Source organism: Lolium perenne, chromosome 1 (assembly GCF_019359855.2).
Source record: "Lolium perenne isolate Kyuss_39 chromosome 1, Kyuss_2.0, whole genome shotgun sequence".
NCBI classification, from domain to species: Eukaryota; Viridiplantae; Streptophyta; class Magnoliopsida; order Poales; family Poaceae; genus Lolium; species Lolium perenne.
The window spans coordinates 72,274,609-72,288,612 of NC_067244.2; the positions used below are offsets into that span (position 1 = coordinate 72,274,609).

General features: G+C 45.0%; 1 protein-coding gene across 1 annotated transcript; it reads right to left on the reverse strand.

Moving 5' to 3' along the window:
• Positions 1-12,188: 12,188 nt before the first annotated feature.
• LOC127297109 (transcription factor WRKY45-1-like) lies at positions 12,189-13,684 on the reverse strand. The gene is made up of 3 exons (XM_051327376.2): positions 13,278-13,684; positions 13,042-13,146; positions 12,189-12,878 (listed from the first exon to the last, which is right to left on the reverse strand). The coding sequence occupies exons 1-3, from the start codon at positions 13,568-13,570 to the stop codon at positions 12,329-12,331; spliced, it is 948 nt and encodes a 315-aa protein (XP_051183336.1). The 5' UTR covers positions 13,571-13,684; the 3' UTR covers positions 12,189-12,328.
• Between the last annotated feature and the right edge of the window lie 320 nt (positions 13,685-14,004).

The following is a 14,004-nucleotide window of genomic DNA, read 5'->3' on the forward strand; positions in this document are numbered from 1 at the left end:
TACGATACCAATTCCCTTTGTCACGCGATATTTTACTTGTCCGAGGTTTGATCATCGGTATCACTCTATACCTTGTTCAACCTCGTCTCCTGACAAGTACTCTTTACTCGTACCGTGGTATGTGGTCTATTATGAACTTATTCATATGCTTGCAAGACATTATACGACATTCCACCGAGAGGGCCCAGAGTATATCTATCCGTCATCGGGATGGACAAATCCCACTGTTGATCCATATGCCTCAACTCATACTTTCCGGATACTTAATCCCACCTTTATAACCACCCATTTACGCAGTGGCGTTTGATGTAATCAAAGTACCTTTCCGGTATAAGTGATTTATATGATCTCATGGTCATAAGGACTAGGTAACTATGTATCAAAAGCTTATAGCAAATAACTTAATGACGTGATCTTATGCTACGCTTAATTGGGTGTGTCCATTACATCATTCATACAATGATATAACCTTGTTATTAATAACATCCAATGTTCATGATTATGAAACTAATCATCCATTAATCAACAAGCTAGTTAAGAGGCATACTAGGGACTCTTTGTTGTTTACATATCACACATGTATCAATGTTTCGGTTAATACAATTATAGCATGGTATATAAACATTTATCATAAACATAAAGATATATAATAACCACTTTTATTATTGCATCTTGGGCATATCTCCTTCAAATCTTCGATACGAATAAGCCACGGTACGAGAAACCTCCAGAGCCGCCGCCATCGCGAAGCCAAGATCTGGGGGACAGGAGTCTCTGTTCCGGCACGCCGCCGGGACGGGGAAGTGCCCCCGGAAGGCATCTCCATCGACACCACCGCCATCTTCATCACCGCTGCTGTCTCCCATGAGGAGGGAGTAGTTCTCCCTCGAGGCTAAGGGCTGTACCGGTAGCTATGTGGTTAATCTCTCTCCTATGTACTTCAATACAATGATCTCATGAGCTGCCTTACATGATTGAGATTCATATGAGTTTTGTTTCACTATTAATCTATGTGCTACTCTAGTGATGTTATTAAAGTACTCTATTCCTCCTCGATGATGTAATGGTGACAGTGTGTGCATCATGTAGTACTTGGCGTAGTTTATGATTGTGATCTCTTGTAGATTATGAAGTTAACTATTACTATGATAGTATTGATGTGATCTATTCCTCCTTTCATAGTATGATGGTGACAGTGTGCATGCTATGTTAGTACTTGGTATAATTGCAATGATCTATCATGCACTCTAAGGTTATTTAAATATGAACATCGAATGTTGTGGAGCTTGTTAACTCCGTCATTGAGGTGCTCTTGTAGCCCTACACAATTAGTGGTGTTCATCATCCAACAAGAGAGTGTAGAGTATAGCATTTATCTATTCAGTTATGTGATCAATGTTGAGAGTGTCCACTAGTGAAAGTATGATCCCTAGGCCTTGTTCTAAATACTGCAATCACCGCTTGATTACTGTTTTACTGCATCTCTACTTCCTGCAATATTACTACTGCGCGCCAGCAAGCTATTTTCTGTCGCCGTAGACAGTCAAGTATTTTCTGGCGCCGTTACTACTGCTCATATACATTTATACCACCTGTATTTCACTATCTCTTCGCCGAACTAGTGCACCTATACAACTGACAAGTGTATTAGGTGTGTTGGGGACACAAGAGACTTCTTGTATCGTGATTGCAGGGTTGCTTGAGAGGGATATCTTTGACCTCTTCCTCCCTGAGTTCGATAAACCTTGGGTGATCCACTTAAGGGTAAACTTGCTGCTGTTCTACAAACCTCTGCTCTTGGAGGCCCAACACTGTCTACAGGAATAGAAGCGTGCATAGACATCATATATCTCCCAGCACCTGCGTGGTGTTCTTGCTGAGCAGAGCACCCTTGCCCAGTTCTCGTGTCCCAGCGCCCATGCTCAAAATGGTGTCGCCGAGCGTAAGCATCATCATATTCTTGAGACTACCTGTGCTATGATGATTGCTTCCTCTCTTCCGCCGCATTTCTGGGCTGAGGCTGTCGCTACGTCGACTTACCTCATTAACATTCAGCCTTCTGCTGCCCTTTGATACGTCTCCGACGTATCGATAATTTCTTATGTTCCATGCCACATTATTGATGTTATCTACATGTTTTATGCACACTTTATATCATATTCGTGCATTTTCTGGAACTAACCTATTAACAAGATGCTGAAGTGCCAGTTCCTGTTTTCTGCTGTTTTTGGTTTCAGAAATCCTAGTAACGAAATATTCTCGGAATCGGACGAAATCAACGCCCAAGTTCCTATTTTCACCGGAAGCATCCAGAACACCCGGGAAGGACCAGAGGGGGGGCACTGGGCCCCAGACCATAGGCCGGCGCGGCCCAGGCCCTGGCCGCGCCGCCCTATGGTTTCGTCGCCCCTTCGACCCTCCTGCGCCGCCTCTTCGCCTATATAAAGCCCCTGGATCAAAAACCCTGATACGTTCGACGAAACCCACAGAAACCTTCCAGAGCCGCCGCCATCGCGAGGCCAAGATCTGGGGGACAGGAGTCTCTGTTCCGGCACGCTGCCGGAGCGGGGAAGTGCCCCCGGAAGGCTTCTCCATCGACACCGCTGCCATCTCCACCGCCATCTTCATCACCGCTGCTGCTCCCATGAGGAGGGAGTAGTTCTCCATCGAGGCTCGGGGCTGTACCGGTAGCTATGTGGTTAATCTCTCTCCTATGTACCTCAATACAATAATCTCATGAGCTGCTTTACATGATTGAGATTCATATGAGTTTTGTATCACTACTATCTATGTGTTACTCTAGCAAAGTTATTAAAGTAGTTCTATTCCTCCTGCACGTGTGTAAAGGTGACAGTGTGTGCACCGTGTTAGTACTTGGTTTATGCTATGATCATGATCTCTTGTAGATTGCGAAGTTAACTATTGCTATGATAATATTGATGTGATCTATTCCTCCTACATATGCATGAAGGTGACAGTGTGCATGCTATGTTAGTACTTGGTTTAGTCTGTTGATCTATCTTACACTACAAGGTTACTAAAATATGAACAGTAATTGTGGAGCTTGTTAACTCCGGCATTGAGGGTTCGTGTAATCCTACGCAATGTGTTCATCATCCAACAAAAGTGTAGAGTATGCATTTATCTATTCTGTTATGTGATCAATGTTGAGAGTGTCCACTAGTGAAAGTGTAATCCCTAGGCCTTGTTCCTAAATATCGCTATCGCTGCTTGTTTCTTGTTTCTTTGCGTTACTACCGTCTTGCAATACTACCACCATCAACTACACGCCAGCAAGCTATTTTCTGGCACCGTTGCTACTGCTCATATATATTCATACCACCTGTATTTCACTATCTCTTCGCCGAACTAGTGCACCTATTTGGTGTGTTGGGGACACAAGAGACTTCTTGCTTTGTGGTTGCAGGGTTGCATGAGAGGGATATCTTTGACCTCTTCCTCCCTGAGTTCGATAAACCTTGGGTGATCCACTTAAGGGAAAACTTGCTGCTGTTCTACAAACCTCTGCTCTTGGAGGCCCAACACTGTCTACAGGAAAAGGAAGGGGAACGTAGACATCAAGCTATTTTCTGGCGCCGTTGCCGGGGAGGAAAGGTAAAAGGTACTCACACTCCGGACTTTGGCTACTAAGCTATTTCCCGGCGCTGTAAGTACTCAAAGCTATTTCCTTTAGATCCTGCAATTGCATCTTTTTGTTTCTTGTTTACACTAGTTTGGCATAATGGACAAGAATGATCTTCTTATTCTATTTCCTGATTTAAAACATGGATTGTTTGATGCGAAAATTAAAAAACCTATGGAATCTTATTTGCATGCTGGTAGTAATATTGGTATGAACGCTTTGAACACCATTGTTGATAATAATATAGAAAGTTCTAAGCTTGGGGAAGCTGGTTTTCATGATCTTTTTAGTCCCCCAAGCATTGAGGAGAAAATTTTCTTTGATGATACTTTGCCTCCTATTTATGATGATTATAATGATAGTGGTCTTTTGGTACCACCTACTATGGAGAGTAAATTTTGTTGTGATTATACTATGCCTCCTACACTGGATGAGAATAATAATGATAGCTACTTTGTTGAATTTGCTCCCACTACAACTAATAAAATTGATTATGCTTATGTGGAGAGTAATAATTTTATACATGAGACTCATAATAAGAATGCTTTATGTGATAGTTATATTGTTGAGTTTGCTCATGTTGCTACTGAAAGTTATTATGAGAGAGGAAAATATGGTTGTAGAAATTTTCATGTTACTAAAACACCTCTCTACGTGCTGAAATTTTTGAAGCTATACTTGTTTTATCTTCCTATGCTTGTTACTTTGCTCTTCATGAACTTGTTTATTTACAAGATTCCTTTGCATAGGAAGCATGTTAGACTTAAATGTGTTTTGAATTTGCCTCTTGATGCTCTCTTTTGCTTCAAATACTATTTCTTGCGAGTGCATCATTAAAACTGCTGAGCCCATCTTAATGGCTATAAAGAAAGAACTTCTTGGGAGATAACCCATGTGTTATTTTGCTACAGTACTTTGTTTTTATTTTGTGTCTTGGAAGTTGTTTACTACTGTAGCAACCTCTCCTTATCTTAGTTTTGTGTTTTGTTGTGCCAAGTGAAGCCTCTAATCGAAGGTTGATACTAGATTTGGATTTCTGCACAGAAACAGATTTCTATCTGTCACGAATCTGGGATTTTCTCTCTGTAGAAAAATCAGAAAAATATGCCAATTTACGTGCGTGTTCCTGATATGTACGCAACTTTCATTAGTTTTGAGTTTTCTGATCTGAGCAACGGAAGTATTTATTAGAAATTCGTCTTTACGGACTGTTCTGTTTTGACAGATTCTGCCTTTTATTTCGCATTGTTTCTTTCGCTGTGTTGGGTGGATTTCTTTGTTCCATTACCTTCCAGTAGCTTTGAGCAATGTCCAGAAGTGTTAAGAATGATTGTGTCACCTCTGAACATGTGAGTTTTTGATTATGTACTAACCCCTCTAATGAAGTTTATGACAAGTTTGGTGTGAAGGAAGTTTTCAAGGGTCAAGAGAGGAGGATGATATACTATGATCAAGAAGAGTGAAAGCTCTAAGCTTGGGGATGCCCCGGTGGTTCACCCCTGCATATATCAAGAAGACTCAAGCGTCTAAGCTTGGGGATGCCCAAGGCATCCCCTTCTTCATCGACAAATTATCAGGTTCCTTCTCTTGAAACTATATTTTTATTCGGTCACATCTTATGTGCTTTACTTGGAGCGTCTGTATGCTTTTATTTTTGTTTGTGTTTGAATAAATTGGATTACATCATGCTTGTGTGGGAGAGAGACACGCTCCGCTGTTGCATATGAACACATGTGTTCTTAGCTTTTAGTATTCATGGTGAAGTTTCTTCTTCGTTAAATTGTTATATGGTTGGAATTGGAAAATGATACATGTAGTAATTGCTATTAATGTCTTGGGTAATGTGATACTTGGCAATTGTTGTGCTCATGATTGAGCTCTTGCATCATATGCTTTGCACCCATTAATGAAGAAATACATAGAGCATGCTAAAATTTGGTTTGCATATTTTGTTTCTCTAAGGTCTAGATAATTTCTAGTATTGAGTTTGAACAACAAGGAAGACGGTGTAGAGTCTTATAATGTTTTCAATATGTCTTTTATGTGAGTTTTGCTGCACTGGTTCATCCTTGTGTTTGTTTCAAATAAGCCTTGCTAGCCTAAACCTTGTATCGAGAGGGAATACTTCTCATGCATCCAAATCCTTGAGCCAAACAACACTATGCCATTTGTGTCCACCATACCTACCTACTACATGGTATTTTTGTGTCCACCATACCTACCTACTACATGGTATTTCCCGCCATTCCAAAGTAAATTGCTTGAGTGCTACCTTTAAAATTCCATCATTCACCTTTGCAATATATAGCTCATGGGACAAATAGCTTAAAAACTATTGTGGTATTGAATATGTACTTATGCACTTTATCTCTTATTAAGTTGCTTGTTGTGCGATAACCATGTTCACTGGGGACGCCATCAACTACTCTTTGTTGAATTTCATGTGAGTTGCTATGCATGTCCGTCTTGTCTGAAGTAAGAGCGATCTACCACCTTATGGTTAAGCATGCATATTGTTAGAGAAGAACATTGGACCGCTAACTAAAGCCATGATCCATGGTGGAAGTTTCAGTTTTGGACATATATCCTCAATCTCAAATGAGAAAATTATTAATTGTTGTTACATGCTTATGCATAAAAGAGGAGTCCATTATCTGTTGTCTATGTTGTCCCGGTATGGATGTCTAAGTTGAGAATAATCAATAGCGAGAAATCCAAATGCGAGCTTTCTCCTTAGACCTTTGTACAGGCGGCATAGAGGTACCCCTTTGTGACACTTGGTTAAAACATGTGCATTGTGATGATCCGGTAGTCCAAGCTAATTAGGACAAGGTGCGGGCACTATTAGTATACTATGCATGAGGCTTGCAACTTGTAAGATATAATTTACATGATACATATGCTTTATTACTACCGTTGACAAAATTGTTTCATGTTTTCAAAATAAAAGCTCTAGCACAAATATAGCAATCGATGCTTTCCTCTTTGAAGGACCATTCTTTTACTTTTATTGTTGAGTCAGTTCACCTATTTCTCTCCACCTCAAGAAGCAAACACTTGTGTGAACTGTGCATTGATTCTTACATATTTGCATATTGCATTTGTTATATTGCTTTGCATTGACAACTATCCATGAGATATACATGTTATAAGTTGAAAGCAACCGCTGAAACTTCATCTTCCTTTGTGTTGCTTCAATACCTTTACTTTGAATTATTGCTTTATGAGTTAACTCTTATGCAAGACTTATTGATGCTTGTCTTGAAGTGCTATTCATGAAAAGTCTTTGCTATATGATTCACTTGTTTACTCATGTCATTACCATTGTTTTGATTGCTGCATTCACTACATATGCTTTACAAATAGTATGATCAAGTTTATGATGGCATGTCACTCCAGAAATTATACGTATTTATCGTTTTACCCGCTCGGGACGAGCGTAACTAAGCTTGGGGATGCTGATACGTCTCCGACGTATCGATAATTTCTTATGTTCCATGCCACATTATTGATGTTATCTACATGTTTTATGCACACTTTATATCATATTCGTGCATTTTCTGGAACTAACCTATTAACAAGATGCCGAAGTGCCAGTTCCTGTTTTCTGCTGTTTTTGGTTTCAGAAATCCTAGTAACGAAATATTCTCGGAATCGGACGAAATCAACGCCCAAGTTCCTATTTTCACCGGAAGCATCCAGAACACCCGGGAAGGACCGGAGGGGGCACTGGGCCCCTGGACCATAGGCCGGCGCGGCCCAGGCCCTGGCCGCGCCGCCCTATGGTTTCGTCGCCCTTCGACCCTCTGCGCCGCCTCTTCGCCTATATAAAGCCCCTGGATCGAAAACCCGATACGTTCGGCGAAACCCACATAAACCTTCCAGAGCCGCCGCCATCGCGAGGCCAAGATCTGGGGGACAGGAGTCTCTGTTCCGGCACGCTGCCGGAGCGGGGAAGTGCCCCCGGAAGGCTTCTCCATCGACACCGCTGCCATCTCCACCGCCATCTTCATCACCACTGCTGCTCCCATGAGGAGGGAGTAGTTCTCCATCGAGGCTCGGGGCTGTACCGGTAGCTATGTGGTTAATCTCTCTCCTATGTACCTCAATACAATAATCTCATGAGCTGCTTTACATGATTGAGATTCATATGAGTTTTGTATCACTACTATCTATGTGCTACTCTAGCAAAGTTATTAAAGTAGTTCTATTCCTCCTGCACGTGTGTAAAGGTGACAGTGTGTGCACCGTGTTAGTACTTGGTTTATGCTATGATCATGATCTCTTGTAGATTGCGAAGTTAACTATTGCTATGATAATATTGATGTGATCTATTCCTCCTACATATGCATGAAGGTGACAGTGTGCATGCTATGTTAGTACTTGGTTTAGTCTGTTGATCTATCTTACACTACAAGGTTACTAAAATATGAACAGTAATTGTGGAGCTTGTTAACTCCGGCATTGAGGGTTCGTGTAATCCTACGCAATGTGTTCATCATCCAACAAAAGTGTAGAGTATGCATTTATCTATTCTGTTATGTGATCAATGTTGAGAGTGTCCACTAGTGAAAGTGTAATCCCTAGGCCTTGTTCCTAAATACTGCTATCGCTGCTTGTTTCTTGTTTCTTTGCGTTACTATCGTCGCAATACTACCACCATCAACTACACGCCAGCAAGCTATTTTCTGGCACCGTTGCTACTGCTCATATATATTCATACCACCTGTATTTCACTATCTCTTCGCCGAACTAGTGCACCTATTTGGTGTGTTGGGGACACAAGAGACTTCTTGCTTTGTGGTTGCAGGGTTGCATGAGAGGGATATCTTTGACCTCTTCCTCCCTGAGTTCGATAAACCTTGGGTGATCCACTTAAGGGAAAACTTGCTGCTGTTCTACAAACCTCTGCTCTTGGAGGCCCAACACTGTCTACAGGAAAAGGAGGGGGAACGTAGACATCACCCTTCAAGGTGGCATTCCTCTCGAGCGTATTTCTAGTTGCTCTACAGATTACTCGACACTTCGTTTATTTGGTTGCGTTTGCTACGTTCTTCTCCCTCCTCGCGGTCGCACCAAGCTGACCGCTCAGTCTGTTGAGTGTGTTTTTCTCGGATACAGTGATGAGCATAAGGGCTATCGCTGTTGGGACCCCGTTGGTCGTCGGATGCGCATCTCTCGTGATGTCACATTTGATGAGACGCGTCCCTTCTATCCTCGTCCCACCTCGGGTACTTACCCGGTGGATGATATCTCTTTTCTTCTTTTTCCGGTTGCACCCCTTGCTCTCCCGTCTCCTCCCCCTTCTAGTCCTGATGCGCCCCCTTCGGCGCCATCCTCTCCTCTGTCTAGTCCACCTAGTACTCCTCGTTCTCCGGCTTCGGATCCTTCTGATGCTGTCCCTTCTTCTGCTTCTTCTGATGAGTTGTCCTCTGCTGATGACCTTCCCCCTTCACGGCCTGTCCCTCAGCGTCGTGCTCCAGCTCGTTACTCTCCTAGTCAGTATGGTCTCTCTGTCGTTTCCGAGCCGACTTCTTATCGGGATGCCGAGCGTAATCCTGAATGGAAGCTTGCCATGGCTGAGGAGATCGCTGCGCTTGAGCGCACTCGCACTTGGGATCTTGTTTCTCCACCTTCTGGTGTTCGTCCTATCACGTGTAAGTGGGTCTATAAAATTAAGACTCGCTCTGATGGATCTCTTGAGCGCTATAAAGCGCGTCTTGTGGCTCGTGGCTTTCAGCAGGAGCACGGCCGTGACTATGATGAGACTTTTGCCCCTGTGGCTCATATGACTACTGTGCGTACCCTTCTTCTTGTTGCTGCTCGCGCCGGTCTGTCTCCCAGCTTGATGTTCAGAATGCTTTTCTTAATGGCGAGTTGAGTGAGGAGGTTTACATGCAGCCTCCTCCTGGGTATTCTGTTCCCGATGGGATGGTTTGTCGTCTTCGACGTTCTCTCTATGGTCTCAAACAGGCCCCTCGTGCCTGGTTTGAGCGTTTTGCCTCTATGGTGACTGCTGCTGGTTTCTCTCCTAGTCTTCATGATCCAACACTTTTCGTTCACACTTCTCCTCGTGGACGTACTCTTCTTCTTCTCTATGTTGATGATATGGTCATTACTGGTGATGATCCTGAGTATATTGCCTTCGTCAAGGCTCGTCTTCGTGATCAGTTTCTTATGACTGATCTTGGTCCTCTTCGCTATTTTCTTGGCATTGAGGTTTCCTCCACTTCTGATGGCTTTTCTATTTCTCAGGAAAAGTACATTTAGGATCTTCTTGCTCGTGCTGCTCTTGGGGATGAGCGCACAGTCGATACTCCTATGGAGCTTAATGTTAAGCTTCGTCCTACTGATGGTGATCCTCTTCCTGATCCCACCCGTTATCGCCATCTTGTTGGGAGTCTTGTTTATCTTGCTGTCACTCGTCCTGATATTTCTTATCCTGTTCATATTCTGAGTCAGTTTATCTCATCTCCTACCACTGTTCACTATAGTCATCTCCTCCGTGTTCTTCGTTATCTTCGTGGCACGATCACTCGTCGCCTTTTCTTTCCCCGTTCCAGCTCTCTCCAGCTCCAGTGCTATTCGGATGCTACGTGGGCGAGTGATCCTACGGATCGTCGTTCGCTTTCTGCTTACTGTGTGTTTGTTGGTGGTTCGCTTGTTGCTTGGAAGACGAAGAAACAGGTCGCAGTTTCCCGTTCGAGTGTTGATTGCTGAGGTGACTTGGTTACGGTGGTTGCTTGCAGATTTTGGGGTCTCTGTTACGACACCCACTCCACTTTTGTCTGACAGTACAGGTGCTATCAGTATTGCACGTGATCCGGTCAAGCATGAGCTGATGGAGCATATCGGTGTTGATGCTTTTTTACACGCGTGCACAGGTACAGGATGATGTTGTTGCGGTTCATTATGTGCCTTCAGATTTGCAGTTGGCGGATTTCTTTATGAAGGCACAGACTCGAGCGCAGCATGATTTCTTACTCTCCAAACTCAGTGTTGTGGATCCACCATGAGTTTGAGGGGGGTGTTAGATGTATATATCTGTATATTGTAGTTTCCCCATATGTTAGGGGGCTTTCTGCATATGTGCACCTATACATGTACTATATATTGTGGCCTTTGGCCCCCTGGTAATACAACAAGCATATTGCCCTAACAGTACCAACTCCGGTTAGCTGAACTTAACTTTAGAATCCGGATCACTCCTTGATCCGGTTTACAACTATCATAATATGGCTAACTTGCCATAGTCTTGGCCTACCGGGGGCCATCCCCCCGACATTTAGTCTCTATCTACACTTATCTCAACTTCCCGCTCGGTCATCCATCCTCCCACTACTCCAACACTAGCACACTTAACTTACGAGTTCCATCCCGTCCCGCATCCAAGTGCTTCGCGCGCATGTATGTGATACTAGTATCATATCAATCCTATTAACATGTTGGTCGATTTTGAAGCTTTGCCCGTTGGCTTCCTCTGGCATTGGTGACATGTTGGATGACTAGGGTTTTGCCCAAGAAGCCCCTAGGAGCAACACAGAGAAAAAAGAGAGAACAAGTAACCGTACCTTATCAAGTTTGATATAACATACCTAAACATCACTAGTAGAAAAAAGGCCTTTAGTCCCGGTTCATAAGGGGCTTTAATCCTAGATTTGCAACCGGGACTAAAGCCCACCCCCTTTAGTCCCGGTTGCTTACGAACCGTGACTAAAGGTCCATCCACGTGGGCTGCAGACGTGCGTCGGGGCGGAGTACCTTTAGTCCCGGTTTGTAACACCAACCGGGACTAAAGACCTCCAGGTGAAAAAAATTATTTTATTTTTTTCCACTCCCTTTTTTTATTTTTTCATAATTTATATCATTTCTGTTATTTGCATAGTTTAGTCTCTAACTACACTTATCTCAACTTCCCGCTCGGTCACTCATCCTCCCACTACTCCAACACTAGCACACTTAACTTCCGAGTTTCATCCCGTCCTGCATCCAAGTGCTTCACGTGCATGTATGTGATACTAGTATTATATCAATCCTATTAACATGTTGGTCGATTTTGAGGGGAACTAGCTAGGTATACCTTAAGAGGCAAATCGCATGTTTCAGAAAGCACATTGAGATATCAGGTTTATTAATTCCCTCTCGAGAGATGAAGGCACTTCCGGTTGGACCTCTTGAACACTTAAGCGCGATTTCAACATGGTGATGTGATTGAGGAGTACGTGTCGACATTTGTGGTAGGTTTGCAGGTGCAACAAGCAACCTGGTTGTACTACTATAAAAAGGTTTGGTGTAGAGATAAGAGTGAAATGGAGCAAGTTATGTAAGAACGGGCCTTGTAATCCTTGCCGACTAGCACTGCACTTCCGGTTGGACCCTCTCTTGAATACTTCAAGCGCAATTTGAAAATGCATGGTGCTGTGATTGAGGAGTGTTGACCTAGTTATATTAATTTGTGGTTAGGTTCAAGCAACTTGATTGTACTACAAAAAGGTTACTAGGTTTAATTAGAGAAAAGAGGGAAATAAACTTGGATCTCAAGTCATGCAACAACACAACCCTTGTTTGTTCCCTCAAAAACAACCCTTGTTGTAATCCTTGCCGACTAGCATGGCCTATCAACTAATATATACAAGTCCATGGATCGATCACCTCTCGAGCTACTACAGCTCGATCGATGAGTGATTAATAATGGTACGGTGGTAGGTCGTCAATAAGATACGAGTACATGCTATAATCATCGTCAAAGAAGTGATCTGCCAAGTGGACGTCGCCATCGTACTGCAGTGCGGAGGTCACGTCGCCCTGGTCCGCCGGCCAAGTTGGCGCCGTGGCCGCCCCGGCGCCGGTGCTGCGCATGGTAGAGCACCCAGGGGTGTTGCTGCTGAGCACCTCCTCGTGGTCGCCGCCCTCCAGCTTGAGGCTCTGCGGGCCGGACCCGATCGATGGGCCGGCCGTAAGCTGGTAGTTGGTGGTGCTGGTGGTCATGGTGCTGGTGGTGGAGGCGGGGGTGGCGACGGCGTTGGGGGCGAAGCTGATGAGGTGGAAGCCGGCGTGAAGGGCATCGGAGGTGCTCGTCTGGTGGTGTACGTGCGGCGCGACGGCGGCGGGGTCCTGGCAGGTGTGGACGCCGATGTAGGTGACCTTGAACGTGCCCGAATCGTCATCGCAGAGCTGCACCTGGCGCTGCGCCGCGCAGAGCTGGTCGTACTTGTGCGTGCACCGGAAGTAGGCCCTGTGGAACGAAAACACATCCACAGTTGCTTTTGTCAGTTGACACGGAGACCCAAGGAGGAGAGGGATTAATTTACAGGCGGAGCTGGTTGTTGTCTTTTGTTTTTTGGCAGTTATTAGTAGTTGCAACAGTGGTAGTAAATCATTGGAGGGCAGAAACGTACTTTGGGTGCTTGCAGTTCTGTATGTCCTTCTGGCCGTACTTGCGCCATGAGAGCCCGTCGTCCAAGCTCTTCAAGGTTTTGGTGACAACGGAGGATTGCTGGGTCCTGCGACGAATAAACGGAGCACAGATCGATCCAGTTAGTTAACAAGCTCGTGGTACTAGATATAAGTTAGGAAAAAAATGCGTAAACAATACTGATAAATCAAGAATGATGAGCTCGAGCCTACTACTCACTTTCTCCGGCAAGCCCTGCGGTCCCCTCCTCCTGCGGCGGACTTCCTCTTCCCGCCGGCACTTCCGCCGTCAGTGACCTCGCTCTGCACGTCGGACGACCACTCGCCGGCACTGGTGGCGGCGGCCTCGGCGGCGTGGATGGCACGGGAGAAGGTGTGGAGGATCTGGTCGACGATGAGTCCGGCCTTGGGCGAGGCCCGAAGGAGATCCTGCAGCTGCGCCGCGAACTGCTGCCCCTTGATCAGGTCGTCCACCACCTGCGCGAACGGCGGGGGCGGCGCCATGGAGGACATCGAAGCAGACTCGTATAGCTCGAACACCACGAACAACGCTACCGGAGCGGGCAGAGAGTGATGGAGCCAAGGCAAGTGGAGCGCGAGAGCGTGAGGAAGCAGCAAGGCAAGTGCAGGGCGAGAGCGTGAGGAGAGGGATGCTTGGTATTTATCGTGGATTCTCATGGCCATGATGCGTTGGCGTTTACTTGTCTGAGAGCGTGACGCCGCCCTGCGTAGGCTCGGTGCAATGGTCCTCGGACAGGTTGTTGCACTGACAGGTGAGCGTCTACACGGGTTATGGTAGACACAGGTGCACTTGAACTTTGTGGGCTTAGTTTTCGAAGCGTGGGCGACGGGGGGCGCCGATTGGCGTCGAGCAGCGCTGTACCAACCTGAGCTGGACCTGGTTCATGGTGGGAAGGCGCAGGCGAGGGCATGACTAGTGGGCCACC

Excerpts from the sequence above, each read along its gene's own strand:
- LOC127297109 (XM_051327376.2), bottom strand. The coding sequence starts at position 13,570 with ATGTCCTCCATGGCGCCGCCCCCGCCGTTCGCGCAGGTGGTGGACGAC. Across the intron at positions 13,147-13,277 it reads CGCAGGGCTTGCCGGAGAAA|GACCCAGCAATCCTCCGTTG; the intron begins GTGAGTAGTAGG and ends TATTCGTCGCAG. Across the intron at positions 12,879-13,041 it reads CAGAACTGCAAGCACCCAAA|GGCCTACTTCCGGTGCACGC; the intron begins GTACGTTTCTGC and ends TTCGTTCCACAG.